The 14,474-nt window shown below is 41.7% G+C and overlaps 1 protein-coding gene across 1 annotated transcript; it reads right to left on the reverse strand.

Annotated features, from left to right (window-relative positions):
• Nucleotides 1-10,625: 10,625 nt before the first annotated feature.
• LOC131448833 (solute carrier family 2, facilitated glucose transporter member 11-like) lies at nt 10,626-14,219 on the reverse strand. The gene has a single exon (XM_058621623.1). The coding sequence runs from the start codon at nt 14,021-14,023 to the stop codon at nt 12,353-12,355; it is 1,671 nt and encodes a 556-aa protein (XP_058477606.1). The 5' UTR covers nt 14,024-14,219; the 3' UTR covers nt 10,626-12,352.
• Between the last annotated feature and the right edge of the window lie 255 nt (nt 14,220-14,474).

The raw sequence follows: 14,474 nt of genomic DNA on the forward strand, positions 1-14,474 counted from the left end.
AATGAATAAATAAATAAATTAAAAAAACAATAATTTCACATTTAAAAAAACCTATTATTCTAAGTGAAGTTTAACTATTGTCAAATGAGTTCTCAAAAGTCAACAACTCTCTCTGCATTTCTCAGCATAGCAGTGACTGTGATCCCATGTCACCCGGTGACGTTCCAGTGCTGCACACAGGAAGTGACGGTGGTTTTAAGTTGAGACAGACAAAGGATTCATAGGTGAATTCTACGGCTCCAAAAAACGTGGTCGTTTCCCCGGCCCCTCCCTGCTCTGCTGGTGTATTCACACCAACGCTCCCTCAGTCAGGACTGATTTTCAAATGAAGGACACAGCATATGCATAATAATCCATTGTTTCTCTTCACAAACACCAAACAGAGGCAAAATAATAACATCAACAGAAATCCAACAATCACCAAACCGTATGCACCGTAGCTTTGAACGGCTTTTAAAAGACCTCGTCAACAAAAACTATACTCGACCTTTATAAAACCATCATTTTAAGGACATTTGGCACCACGACCACAACGATGACTCATGTGTTTTAAGGTTTGGTTTGTTGTCGTCGACTAATATCTGACTCGACTTTCAGGATGACGATTGTGTCGTTAAGTGCTAAATGTGCCACATGGTGCACTGAGGGTGTTTTTGCCTGTAAAGGCCTGGAAGATCCTGCTTCTTGAACCTCAGAGTGAAACCACAGTGATGAGGATCAGGCTAAGTGATAAAATCCCCCTGCTCTGTCCAGATTGTTACAGGAGGCCAACAAATAAATCTACTATCTAAAAGCTGGAGGATCTACTCTCTTCCCAAATACACCGTGTCTCACTGTAGAACGTTATTGATTTAGTCGTACATCACCAATGTGTCTCTTGCCCACTACACAGCCATCTCTTCTCTTTTCATTTGTAGTAGTAAGTCTCAAGTGCCATAGATTAGCAGACGCAGAATAATGTATTATTTATCTGTAATATTTCGGTTCACACATTGTTTACTCTCGGAGTCTGACATAGGGCAAAAGGCGGGGTCACATCCAGGACAGGTCGACAGTCCATCACTGGGACAAAGACACAAACAACCGTCACCGTCATTCTCACACTTAAAGCCATGGTCAATTTAGAGTGTCCAATTTGCCTAATCCCTAAATCTGCATGTTTCTGGATTATGGACAGGAAACCGGAGAACGGTCCTTGTTCCGATCAGGTGTTCTTGCAATTTCTGCTCTTCATAAAAGTTTATTTATTGGTTTGCCAGGTCACACTTGGCTTGTTTGCAGTGATCTCACACCGCAGAAGACAGTTTTCACAAGGTCTCCATTCCCACACCTCAAAAATAAACGTGTTCCACGACACGTTTCCTTCCTTTCTTTTTTGGCTCCCTTTAAAAGTCTTTTTTAAAAGAAAAAAACTCTTCATACTCAGAGTGTCATGGTATTTAGAGCTTAGGTTTTCTAAAAGATGTCAGGGAGAAAGCAAACTCCACTCCGACACCCCCTCATCCCTCAAAAATGAAGGTAAAGTGGGAGACTCTGGACAGGTGGAGAACAAAATATAACCAAAAAGGAGATTTTTTTGGCTAAACACAACCAAACTCTAATCTCATTCAAAACGACAATACTACAGAGAGTCAACTGAAGGTGTTGACGCTCTGGAGATGCAACACCAACAGAGCAGGGACTCTCCAACCTGCATATGTAACAGTCCGGCTGTGGGAGAATACAGAATACAGGTGCACTCAATGCTCCCGATTAACAAAGAAACTGTGACCCACATTCTGCTTGATCTCGGCCCACAGCAGAGGCATGAGCACAAATAAGAGATGTGGATTTTAACCGCAGGTCTGTAACACGGTATTAGCTCCAGCATGTGTGTATATATGTATACAGTGAATGTCTATAGGAACACATTTGCGCTGAACATAAAGCGTATGGTTTAACTGCGTCACCATAGGTTGTTTATATTCATCAGCTACACCAGCTGGTGATTAGGGCCAATTATATTCATGCAGTTACACAACATTATGTACTGATGTTTCTGTCCATTACATATCACATCACGCTTCCACTCACCACAAGCACAATCTCCTGTTGCATGAGCTAAGATTTGGCCTATACTGCAATTTTCAAATGGCAGGCGGCACAATATCTCTTAATATTCCAATATTGAATATTTTAGATTAAATATTGTCCTGAACTTGACGCGTCATATTCTACAGACTGAAGACTGAACATGTTTGTTTCTCACAGATCTGCACAAATAGCACACACATTTATCATTTTAAATCAGGTCATTCAAATAAAAATGAGAATAACTGTATAAAAAAAATAACCATTCCCTCTGATCAGTTTGGGTCAAAAATTAGATTAAATTAGATATTTACTCTATTTAATTCTTCAGCCCTACTTGAGGCACAGTAGAATCTCAATAGTTTTTACAAATATAGGACATTTTTAATGGTTTAATTGTAAGCAGAGTTAACATAACATAACCATGTGAACGTACGCGCACGCATTGTTAGCAAACCCTCACACTACAGGATTATTTTGCAAGATAATCTGCTTAGACCACAACTTTCTGGGCCCTAAAGCTGGCCTGTTACCCTCCAGTGTGTGGCCAGCACAACACTTTGTTGCTACCTTTCATTCTGTTGAATGTACACTTTTTCGATAACTTCTCAATTCTGGACGAGTTTCTGACTCAAAGTGACAAATGTCGTCATTCTACTCGATTTGCCACACCGCTGTCGTCCCTGTTCTGGTGACTCATCCCAAGCCTACTACTTTTTCTTTTTCTTTTTTCTTTGTTTTGTCCCTCAGCTGTTCCATCTTCACTGTGGGTTCTACATCACGTTCATGCCCAGCAGAGCAAGATAATTCCTTAACCTCGCCAGTAATTACGTTACCTCCACATTAGTGTCTCTCTCTCTCCCCACATGCCTCGCACGCTCCCACAGAAACACACCCATGTTCGCTCCACCATCTCGTCCTCCAGTTTAGTGACGTGTCAACCCAGGATGAATCCACTCTGCGGGGCACAGAGTGACTCAGCGAGGGTTTTTTTCCTCCTGGAGGTAATAATGCATACCTGTAGTGTGTGGCCAGGTGGCTGGTGTCTAGACTGGAGGATAAAGCAAGGACAACGGTCAGCTTTGGTGGAGCAGGGGCAGAGGGAGAGAAGAAAACAAGTGAGGAAGGAACATTAAAAAGTGTCTTTTGTGTGGGGAAAATGAGTGCAGGAGTTTTTACATGACAGCAAAGAACATTTTACTACAAGAACATGAATTATTTATGCACTTATGTCCCAGTAAAATAACTTTATTTTCCCCCTTAGACTGTTAATGACATCTCATTAAGATGACAATAATCTGCCTATGTATTATGTGTAAATATCATGTGCTCAGATTAAATTAAACAGATTTAAGGCAATACTGATCCATAATTCCTTTCCATACTGACATTTTCAGCATAATAAAACCTCTAATGTCACGGGAGGCTTTGGAACCTTCGGGTACCATCAGCGGAGTGATCGACACTCAACTTTCTACACTGCAAAAAAAAGGGAAGGCGAGACAAACGGTGCATGCGGCTAAACACACATCAACATTGGCAGAGAGTTTCAGAGATACAGAAATCGCTTTGGGGAGGGAAATTGTCGCGCATGAGACAAAGTGCGCCTGCTGCGGCTGACGGTTGAGAAGATCACTGACTTCCGGCAGGATGAAGACAACTTATTATCTTTATAGCAAACGGCATCGAGTCGTCCCATTGACATCATAGATCCATAGTTCTCACACTGCGGTACGCGTAACACCAGTGGCACGCGGGCTTCCTTTAGTGGTACTTGGATAAATCAGAAATACTGTGTTCTACTGTATATATACCAGGGTACGTAGGATCGGCATTTTGTGTCTAATTCTCATTCCATGAATTATTACCACCCTATTTATTATAAATGGATTAGAATCTTTCTTTTATTATGTTTCCCCCAAAAGTAGACAAAGTGGGTCTCCACCAATGGATAAGACTTTGATAATATCTCTCAGATATTTGCATCAGGATATTTAAGCATATTTTGTATTATTTAAAAAAAAAATGTTTTTCAATGAAATGCAAAGTGAACAATGCTTTATTCAATTTCTCTTGCTCTTTGTTGGATTTTCTTTTTAACTGAACAAAACTTTTTTGAGTTATGTCTCAAATCCAAATGTTGTGACAATATTGTCAAACGCCCTCGTCTCCACTGCAGCGCTGCGGCTATCGAACAGCAGCGGCAATTCCTGTCAACCACGGCTAAAGTGAAAAAGATGAGTAATCTTGCGGCTTTGACACATTTTCATTGGTTTCCAAAGCTTTTGGAGCAGATGAGACTCTCTCTGTATGTGTGTGTGTGTGTGTGTGTGTGTGTATTCATAAATGAATGATCCCATTTTTATCACATTTTCAGTTATGAAAATAATGATGGTGAAGAATGGCTCTGTCCTCAGTGGTAATGGTTCAATTTCCGATGGGATTCGCTTTTTCCTGCCACCCGAAATCAGACCGGGAAAAACTGACTGGGACCTAAATTGAGAGATTATGTTGAAAAATGTCACGGCTGTAGCTTTAAAAAGGCGTTCATTTATAACCAAATCTCTGCTTTGCTGCCGTTTAAAAAACAACAACTGTGAAACAATCTCTGGTTTGCTGGAAAAGCAGATTTGTCAGCTTTACCTGTAGCTAGAATTAAATCGACTTCAGGTCTGAGTTAAACTCGCCATTATCATTCTTATTATAAAAGAAAAAGAAAGCTGTAAAAGACAAGCTTCTCTCCTTAAATTGAACCAAAGGTATGCCTTGTTTATACTGCAGCCCAAACTGGATTAATAAACATATCCAGATTGCATCTAACTTGAATTGTTTGGCAGTCTAAACAGCTAAAAACTCACGTAGTACGGCCACATCTGATCTAAGACCATATACTGAGGTGACACTAATCTGATTTGAGAGACAATTGTCTTTCTGTGTCCACAAAGGCGTGAAAAGGAAGAAAAAAACATTGTCACATTTCAGCTTGGTAATCCGAATGTAGCCTAAACCACTTGTTGCACTCAGGCAAAAAAAGCAGAATTGATCTGGTCTGGAATTGTGGCTGAATAATCACTAGTGTTACGAATCCTCGGGAACATTTGGTATCAGTGTGGTCTGGAAACTAGAAGGATATAAACATACAAATCCCCTTAAGCTGGCGTAGATTGTATTTGATGTGATTGTTTATTACCTCTTTGCTAAGTGGTTAAACACATTTTCCTCCCCATGTCTCTGCTGACAGCAGGAGTGAAACAAAAGTCGATTCTAAGACGCGTCGCAACTCCCTCCTGAATCGATGCATAAAAGTAAATAATTGGAAATGACATTTACGGCCGCGGTGCCTCGCGCCTGCTATCTCAGGCTGCCACGATTACAGAACTGACTACACCTACATTAATGAAAACTTTTGCTTACGCGGATGTGACTTGGAACATGATCTGCGTGGTAAAAACGCAGACAGGGCTGAGTTGAAGTGGTGACGGTTACGGCCAATTTGGATGCTGCCGCCGCTGCTGCTGCTGTTAGAGAGCTCGCCAGGTGCTTCATTACGTCTGAAATGACTCTAATTCGCGGCTAAATGCATTCTGTGTCAGACAGGGATGATGAGGGAAAGAGATGAAGCCATTCTTCTCCATCATCCAGTCATGATAGCCACACAAAAAAGCTGCATGCCCACTGCAACTGCCCTTTCACTGGGCGCTTGGCATCTGTCATGACCCGCAGGCTTTCCCTGTCTTTCCTTTTTTCACCATTCCTCCTTTAGCTGTTTGTTTACTCACTAAAATCGCTGAGTTATGCCTGCTGACTGTGTCTGTCTCTCTCGCTCTCTCACACACACACACACTTCATGCATGTTTTAAAGCGGCGGTGGTTTTCAGTTGCAGGCATTAGCATTTTATTTGTGTTGTTTGTACACAGATTTCAAATGAACAAAAAGGGAAAGATCTTCGTCGTAATGCCTGATTAAATGGCTGTTTTAGTCAAAGCCTGCACTCAACAGGATTCTCTCTGTTCGGCTCAGATAATATATTATGTATGGTTTTGTCACAAACGCAGCAGTTACCGGGGCAAAGATCTCATCTGTATTCACAGGGAGTGATGCAGCAAAACACCACAATTTGCAGCTCAGACATAGAGGGAAAACTTGATCAACAGCAAATAGATTTGAAGTGAAAACTGATATCTGAATTTCAGACGTTTTCCAGTGGAAGCAGCCAAAGCAGAGAGTTGACCTGAGTAGCTTGAAACTAATGCTGCAAATGTCTGTCGTACCGCGGGATCACTTTAGCTCCATTTGTTGGTGTATTTTGGCCTCAAGAGAGAAGTAAGTGGCATTTCTTTCACCCGTCAACTATCGTGAAGCATTGTTACACTTTCTGTTGCTGTGGAAATGTCCGTGTGACTGATTGAACTCATGTCCCACATTTGAAATTGTTTTTGACTTCCCACATCGGTCCAGGTGCAGGGATGATGGTCACCGCAAGGCTGCGTTTGCTGTCAATGACATTTTGGGTGAAACTGCAGTGACAACAAAGACCGGGACACAAAATATTAGTGGTTGGAGGACAGCGATTCGCAGAGAGTTTATTGTGACATTTGTTCTTTTTCCAGTCTCTCGCAGTGGAGCAGAATCAAGCAGAATCAGAATCACAGGGGGTCTGAATCCCACAAGAAATATGCACGAGAAAATCACGACTTCTCTCGCCTGTGCATTGTCTTTCCATGTAAACGCGTCAAATTCGTGTCGCGTTCTGAGTTAATTCATACTCAGATTAGAATGAAACAGAATTGACATACATGGACAGTTGATCTATAGTAATAATATACAGTAGAGCTCAGTCCTCATTCATCAGTTTTTAATCTAAAAGTATTGGTAAGCTTTAATACACAGATTTCATACGGAATAATAATCTTACTGTATTGGCATATTTCTCCAGGACTGCTTACTTTTACCTTTTAACCTTGCGACTTGTCGATCGTTAAAACACATAAAAAATGCATGACTTTGATTTTCTCTTTCCCTTGACCGAGATAGCGCGGAGTCTCAGCGCTCAAAACCAAAGTAATAACTCACACATAAAACAGTCTATTAATCACATACGAGCTGGACGACGCTGATCGAACCATCTCCAGGTTTAATATCCTGCCGTCGAGTGTTCTCGTCCCCGTTTATTCCATATGACGCCGACATTACATACGTAAATCACGGACTCTCTTCTTCTTCCTTTCTGCCAAAGGTCAAACACTAATACTGACATTTCTCTGTTGTACCTGCTCATATGATGAGGCTTTGAGGCAGGTTCACTGTGAAACACATTCTGCTTCTCTGTTTTGTTATAAAAGGGACACAGAATAAAAACTCTACCCATACACACGTGTGTCCACAGCAGCACTACAATACAATAGTGTCTACTATCATTTCTCAGCGCCACTTTACTATAATTGAGCAACATACCACAGATGACCTAGTGGTTAAAGTGGTCACCTCTGGAGTGGGAGGTTGGTGGTCAAAGTGTGATTGCATCTCGTGTACCATAGACCATGTATGAAATAAGACATAGGCGTCACCTATGCTGGGAACAAACACTACAAATGGAAAATATCTGTATAGAAATGGGAGTCTAACGATATATAAATGTGAAATATAAAAATTGACATTGCGTTCTATTGAAGAAGAGTTTAAACTAGTGACTGACGTTTTAAATTAAGGGAAGTAGAAGCTCATTTTCCCCACAGACTTTAAATAAAATCGAGTTATTTTTTGCAGCCAGTGGCACCGCGTCCTACTTCATAAGCTTCACATTTCAAACTATCCCATTTTCGTATACATGGTGGCATGGTACTTCCAGCCTTGATATTCTTTCATAGCGTATATGACATAAAATACATATTTTATATAATTTATAGGCTTATATCCATCCATTTTCTACCACTTTATCCTCCACATGAGGGTTTCCAGGACAGCTGGAGCCGTGATACACTCTGGACAGGACCAACATACAGACGCCAATAACCATTCACACTCACTTTCACACAGTTTAGCGTCCAAATGAACCTCTGCGTCTTTTTGGACTGTAGGAGGAAACCTGAGAACCACGAGAAAACCCGCGCACACACCAGGAGAACATGCACACTCCACACAGAAAGGCTTTTAACATGGGATCCAACATGGTGACCTTCTGGATGTGAGGCAACAATGCTACGTCACTGCACCCACCACGTAACATATAGGCCAACATATTAGTGTTATATCGCACTTTACAAAGAATAAAAACAGGAAGCACAAATCACTAAAGATTGTCAATTTCCTGTGCAAATAACTAACATTTAATGGGGAGAATGCAGAGTTCAAAACTCTCTGCCGTTTCCTTAGTTGGTTTATTCTTTTGTTTTTGTCACTAGTTTCCGCATTATACATTTCTCGCAATGGTCCTTTATTCAATTTAGATGTTAGAGCTCAGTTTTCATGTGGTTTTCTCACATCTTCATTAAAAAGGAACAGGAAGTGCAATTAGAGATAAGACTCTTAACTTCCCCCTTTGTTTGCACCGCACTTCTGGTTGCCAAAGGAAACCTCAGTCAAACACACACACACATACACACCATGTCCCTCATTGTCAGTTCCTTTGAATGATCAATTGTCCTGGCTCACTTAAACCTGGAACAAATCACTGAGTACCAGAAATGCTCACAGCAGGAGAAAGTACATGTCCTTCAAACAGTTACATCAATGCAATCAACCTCAGTCATTCATCCATTTAAAAAATAAAAAATAGCACAAATTGAGCCAGATCATCAACCGAATTATCCGATTTCTGACCTGAAATGTCATCTCGATCGGACGCGGTGCAAATTTTTCACGCAGTAAATTTACACAAAGTCAGCGCACATGGCACTAAATTGACATGACATAATAATCTGCAAAGTACTCAAGAAAACAAGCTGTCTCTTTGATATTCTTCAGCTGCAGCACGAATAGAAGACACAAGAGGTAAGCAGCCAAGTGAAGAGAACTTCATGGTTTTGCATTAGCAGTCCTGAATGATCTCAGCAGTGAGTCCCAGAGGAGAAACGGGCATCAGTCACATACTGCACCGCTGTTAATCTATCTTAAACTATCTTACTGCGCTCTAGTTGATTGATGAGATAAAATGAGGTTAAATTGGCTTCAACAAGTTCAAGTAATGACCTTAAATAAAGATTTCATTAGCAAATGATCTAATTAAACCTACAGGACATGTGCTGTATATGCAGGGTCTCACTTAAACACTTTACCAGCCACTTTATTAGGTACATAGTAAACCTAATACCTAAAGTGGTACATTTAAACTACTGTTGGCATTTTTCCTCTGATTTCTGGCATCAACAAGGCATTGTCACCCAGAGAACTGCTGCTCACTGGATATTTGCTCCTTTTTAGACCATTCTTTGCAAACCCTAGCCAGGATTGCAGTTGAAATCCAAAGTAGCAGCTTCTGAACTACTCCAACCAACAACCATGTTACTTAAACGCACAGTATGAAATGTATGCCTCTTGTTCGATGACGTCAAGAAGCAGCGTGGGATCATAGCATGGTATTGTTATCTTCTCTGCGGCTACTCAATCCTTATCAGTAAAACCAATTTATTTTACACTTGTGGTAAAGTGTGGCTACTTTCCGTTACGAAGGCTCTTTCATGGGCCAGGGCTATGGTTTAGACGGGAAGCAGCCACACTTTGCATAATGTGTGGAACATGCATTACGGAGAGAGCTCTGGAGGGAGAACACATGGAAGGGAAAAAAAACATGTTCTCCCTCTTCATTTTAATATAGAATTTTATCCAGGTAAAATGGACGACTCCTTCGAGAGATTTCTACATTTAGAGATATTTTAATGCGGAAATATCGGCACCATTAAATTACCTTTCTTCCTCATTCTGATTATCAGGTTCAATTTCAGCAGGTCGCCATGACCACGTCTACAATTCAGCAGATGAACAGCTGTGCCTAATAAAGTGGCCAGTGAGTGCTTCATATAATGAGATCATTAGTCATTGGTCAGTGGCTGGTACGGCGCAAAGCAGCGTGCTGCAAATTGTTAATATTACTTGTGCTGATGAAGTTGTTTAAGCCTGGTTCATCTCTGTGTCTCTTGCTGCTTTTAATGCTAATTTTAGAAGTTAAGTAATGGTGTTAAGATGTTTTACAGAACAAATTTAAAGGTGTTCCAATTTTTTATGGATTCAGATTAATATGTGTTATATTGTTTTGCCATTTGCAGCTTTTGTTTATACGTACACACACAACCCACATGTCTGGGCACAAAACCTAATGTGAATCTTGTTTTTGTCACTGTTCTATCATTTTCATGAGTCTATGAAATAGCACCCTTCAACCTTTTCCCACTTTGGAGTCGGACATTCTCAAACAGCACTTTGTTTCCATAAATAAACAAAATTACGGCATAACTTTGGACAGGAGTGGGTAGAAGCAGTTGGATTAAAGTGGCGTGGAGCAAAAGGAGCCTAAGTGATGTCATTAAATGTAATTAACAAAGAAGTTGGACATGTTTTATTTATTGAAATACAGTTGTATTAATGCAGTGATTGACTATGAAATACAGCATTCGACAGTGCATTGAACATTACAATTCCATACATGACAACAAAAATATCCAGCATATAAGGGTAAGTTTTCAGGCAATAAATATGGTGATAGGAATTCTATCTTAAAAAAAATAAATAGCTTTCTATTTCCAGCTGAGAGCATCTTAAATAATTATCTGTGACTACGCTACAAATGCGATGGATGACAGAGAACACACACACACACACACACACACACACTGTGACAGACGGTCTCCAGAAGGACTGGAAAAAAGGTGGTAAAGCCGACAGCTGTTGAATTTAAAAAAGTGTCATCCTCGCCTGGGTGTTACATCTGTCATTCATTTCTACATCATACAGTACAGCTTTGGATTTGTGTGCGTCGAAGAGGGTACGCTGAGGAAAAAGAACAATGGTGACCCCTACTGGACGGTTTGCAGCACTGCATTTGAAGAGAACGTTTCAGGTGGTGTTTTCAGTGTCATTGTGCATGCTGTTAGTGCAGTACAGGTTGAATTGTCGTTTCTGTTAATAAATACATGTCTTGGTAGACTTCATGCAGTTAAAGCTGCAGTGTGTAACTTTTAAACTAAAATAATTAAACTAACTTATGTTATATTGAAACTTTTGTCAAGTAAGTTCACACAGTGCTCTCTGTGTTTCTCGGTGTGGCAGTGTTTAGATGTCAGTGTCAAGACAGACAGAGGGCAGCGGCGACATTATGCTAGACAAGTGTAAAAGGGGTTGACGTGTGAATGAAAACATGGAGAAGTGCCCCAGAATAAATCTTCAGAACTGAATTCTCAAAAAACAAGAGTTTTTTCAGCAGTTTGATGGGCTAAACGCTTCTTGCCTCCGCCCACCCCTGCGCTGCAGCTGTAGGCACACAAATAGTCTTGCTGAAAGAGCCTTGTTTCAGATAAAGGACGTACTGCACAAATTATGTTACATCACTTCTATTCACGAAGACCAAACAGAGGTGGGACAAAAATCATCAAAAGTTAGGCACTGCAGCTTTAAATTGTAACAAAGTCGATCTGATATAGTTTAAATACATAAATATCGGCATGGCAACCTGTGGAATTAACCAAGTATAAGATGCCAGATTGTAATGCTACCATTTCCGCTTGAATCACCACATGCAAAAAAAAGGTACAAGAATCACTGAACTGGATAAACGTCATCAAAAAACAAGAGATTTAAAGAGAAATAAACAGGTGACATTCTCTATCGGGTACAGTACCATGTGTATCCTATAATCCATGCAAATTAAAGGACTGTCCATATGGTTGTAAGGCATTCACAGAGTTTGAGTGAGCATGATGTTGGAATATCAGGCAGCGTTTGAGGTATATTATTGTCTTGATTGCTTCATTTGGCCGTTTCTTGTCTGCTGTACTTTGGATTTCCTTCCCATGTACTACTGACACACTAGATTTGAATTTAGCGCTGCATGCTACAAGTAGCACAGATTGCAACAGGAATGTTTCCAGGAGTTTCAAAAAAAACTTCAGAAAAACCCAACTCATGAAATCGCAGAGAAAGAGTTGAGTTTTTGCAGTGTGTATCTGTATTTGCAGCATGTTTGTTTTTTTGGTTATATTGTTATATTGTGTTAGTTTGCAACAGGACTAAGCTCCTAACCATAAATACATTTAATTTATTATTATTAAAGTTAATTGCAATCTACCCAACTCATAAAGTGCTTTCAATGACTCCAAACGCATGGTCTGATTCGTTTTCTCTTTCGCTAGAGTTTATCAAATTTCTGTCCTCATTCATTGGGTTCAGACCCGGATATTGCTTTAAGGAGGTGAAGGAGGAGGCTGCACCAAGCTGGTAGTGATTCTCCACAGTCCCATCCTCCTGCTTCCCTGGCTTACTTTTCTTCGTATCCCTTTTTCTCTGAAACTCAGATGTAATCTCGGCCAGTGTCTTGCCTTTAGTCTCTGGAACGCTGTACCCCAAAAACACTGCGGATATCAAACACACCACCAAGAAAGGCAGGAAGCAGAAGTTCCCCAGGCCGTTGACAATGAAGGGAAACAACATTCCTACCAAGAACAGGCTGAGCCACATGAATGAGCCGGCAATCATGTAAGCAGCCGGTCGAGCCCCCTGATCAAATATCTCAGCTGGTAGGATCCCCGTCACTCCTGCAGGCCCTAAGCCAAAGCTGAGGATGTAGGCATAAACACATACAATGCTTAAGTAGGGCATTCCCGCCACCCCACGACTCTGGAGGATCAGAGCGATGGTAAAAACTATAGACCAGCAAGACATTAGACTGTACCCTCCAAGAAGAAGGTACCTACGGCCCATGCGTTCAATCAGAAGATTGCTAAGTATAGATGCAATTAGTTCAGACGCTCCAGTGCCAATGGCTGCATACTGAACTTTGTCTGAAGGTATACCTGCTTCCAGAAAGATGTAGGAAGCATAGAAGTAGATGGAGTCATTGCCGCAGAGCATCATGGCACTGCTGGCAAACATGACTATTCTGAGCTGGGATCTCAATTCACGGTCCTTAAACAGGGACCAGGGTGTCTTGGAAGCAGCCCCAGGTCTGTTATTTACCAATTGCTGCTGCTGCTCTCGACATAGCTCCTCCATTTCCAAAACAGGAGCTTCTCCACCACGGAGTCTGCCCAATGCATGGAGGCACGCTTCTCGGTCTCCCCGGTCAATCAGGAGATACCTAGGGCTTTCTGGAAACCAGGGAAGGGTAAGCAGCTGGATCAGTCCAGGCAAAGTGTTACTAGCTAGTAGGTAAGTCCAGAGGGGCTCCGAGCCCAGCAGCTCAGTGAGTCCGACCACCTGACCCAGGAAAATCCCAAAAGCAGTGAAAACAGCGGAGGAGAAAGCCACAGCACCTCTCAGGTGTGTGGGAGCACTCTCCCCAAAATACATAGGCTGGATGTTCATGCTCACACCTGAGTTTATCCCCACCAGGATCCTGGCGAGGATGACCATCTCAAAAGACTTTGCCACCCTGCACGTGAGCACAAGAACAGCTCCAACGAACAAGAAGACATTGTTCACAAGCAGCGAATTCTTCCTGCCACAGTGGACGGCCATGGGACCTGCCAGCAGTGCCCCAATCAGACCTCCCAGAGAGAAGGCTGACACAATCAGAGTCCACAAGACTGTCACCTGAGGGATGTCCAGGCCTGTGCCCCATCGCTCCATATAGGTGTTATTGATGAAGCTCTGGATGTAGCTGGTGGGGGCGTTGATGATTGAGATGTTGTAGCCATACTGGAAGGTGCCTCCAATGCCTGCAGAGCACACCGTCAGTGCGAGAATCCTGCCATTGCCTGAGGGTCTGCTGGTGTCTCCTGGCTTAGTTTCACCCGTTGAGGTCATCTTAGACCCAGGTGTTCGCGAGGAGTACACGTGACGCCGGCACTTGCCTGTACCCTTCTGCAGTCCCTTATGAGAGCTACGGTTAACTTGCGATAGCTAAACTTTCACACGTCGCTTAATAATTTAAAACATATGTTACAGTTTACATAAGGGATTTTTTGCTCGAGCGAAACCAAATACATATCCTCCTTCGATGCTGCTATGTCGATGAATGACGTAAATTATGTCCTCAGGCTTACCTGTCAGGCACACTCTCTGCTTGAGCCGCGCCACGTAATAATCCCAAACCAATTAAACATTGCTATGGTTACACTATGGCAGCGATTTTACTGTTTTACTGTTATTAAACATGTGAGTGCCGATAATAAGCTATATAACACGCGAATCTCGGTTAAACTATCCTGACAGCCTTTACCGAGGGCACCTATTATCACCATAACAAAAACGTCAC

The sequence above is a fragment of the Solea solea genome, chromosome 21 (assembly GCF_958295425.1).
Source record: "Solea solea chromosome 21, fSolSol10.1, whole genome shotgun sequence".
NCBI lineage: Eukaryota > Metazoa > Chordata > Actinopteri > Pleuronectiformes > Soleidae > Solea > Solea solea.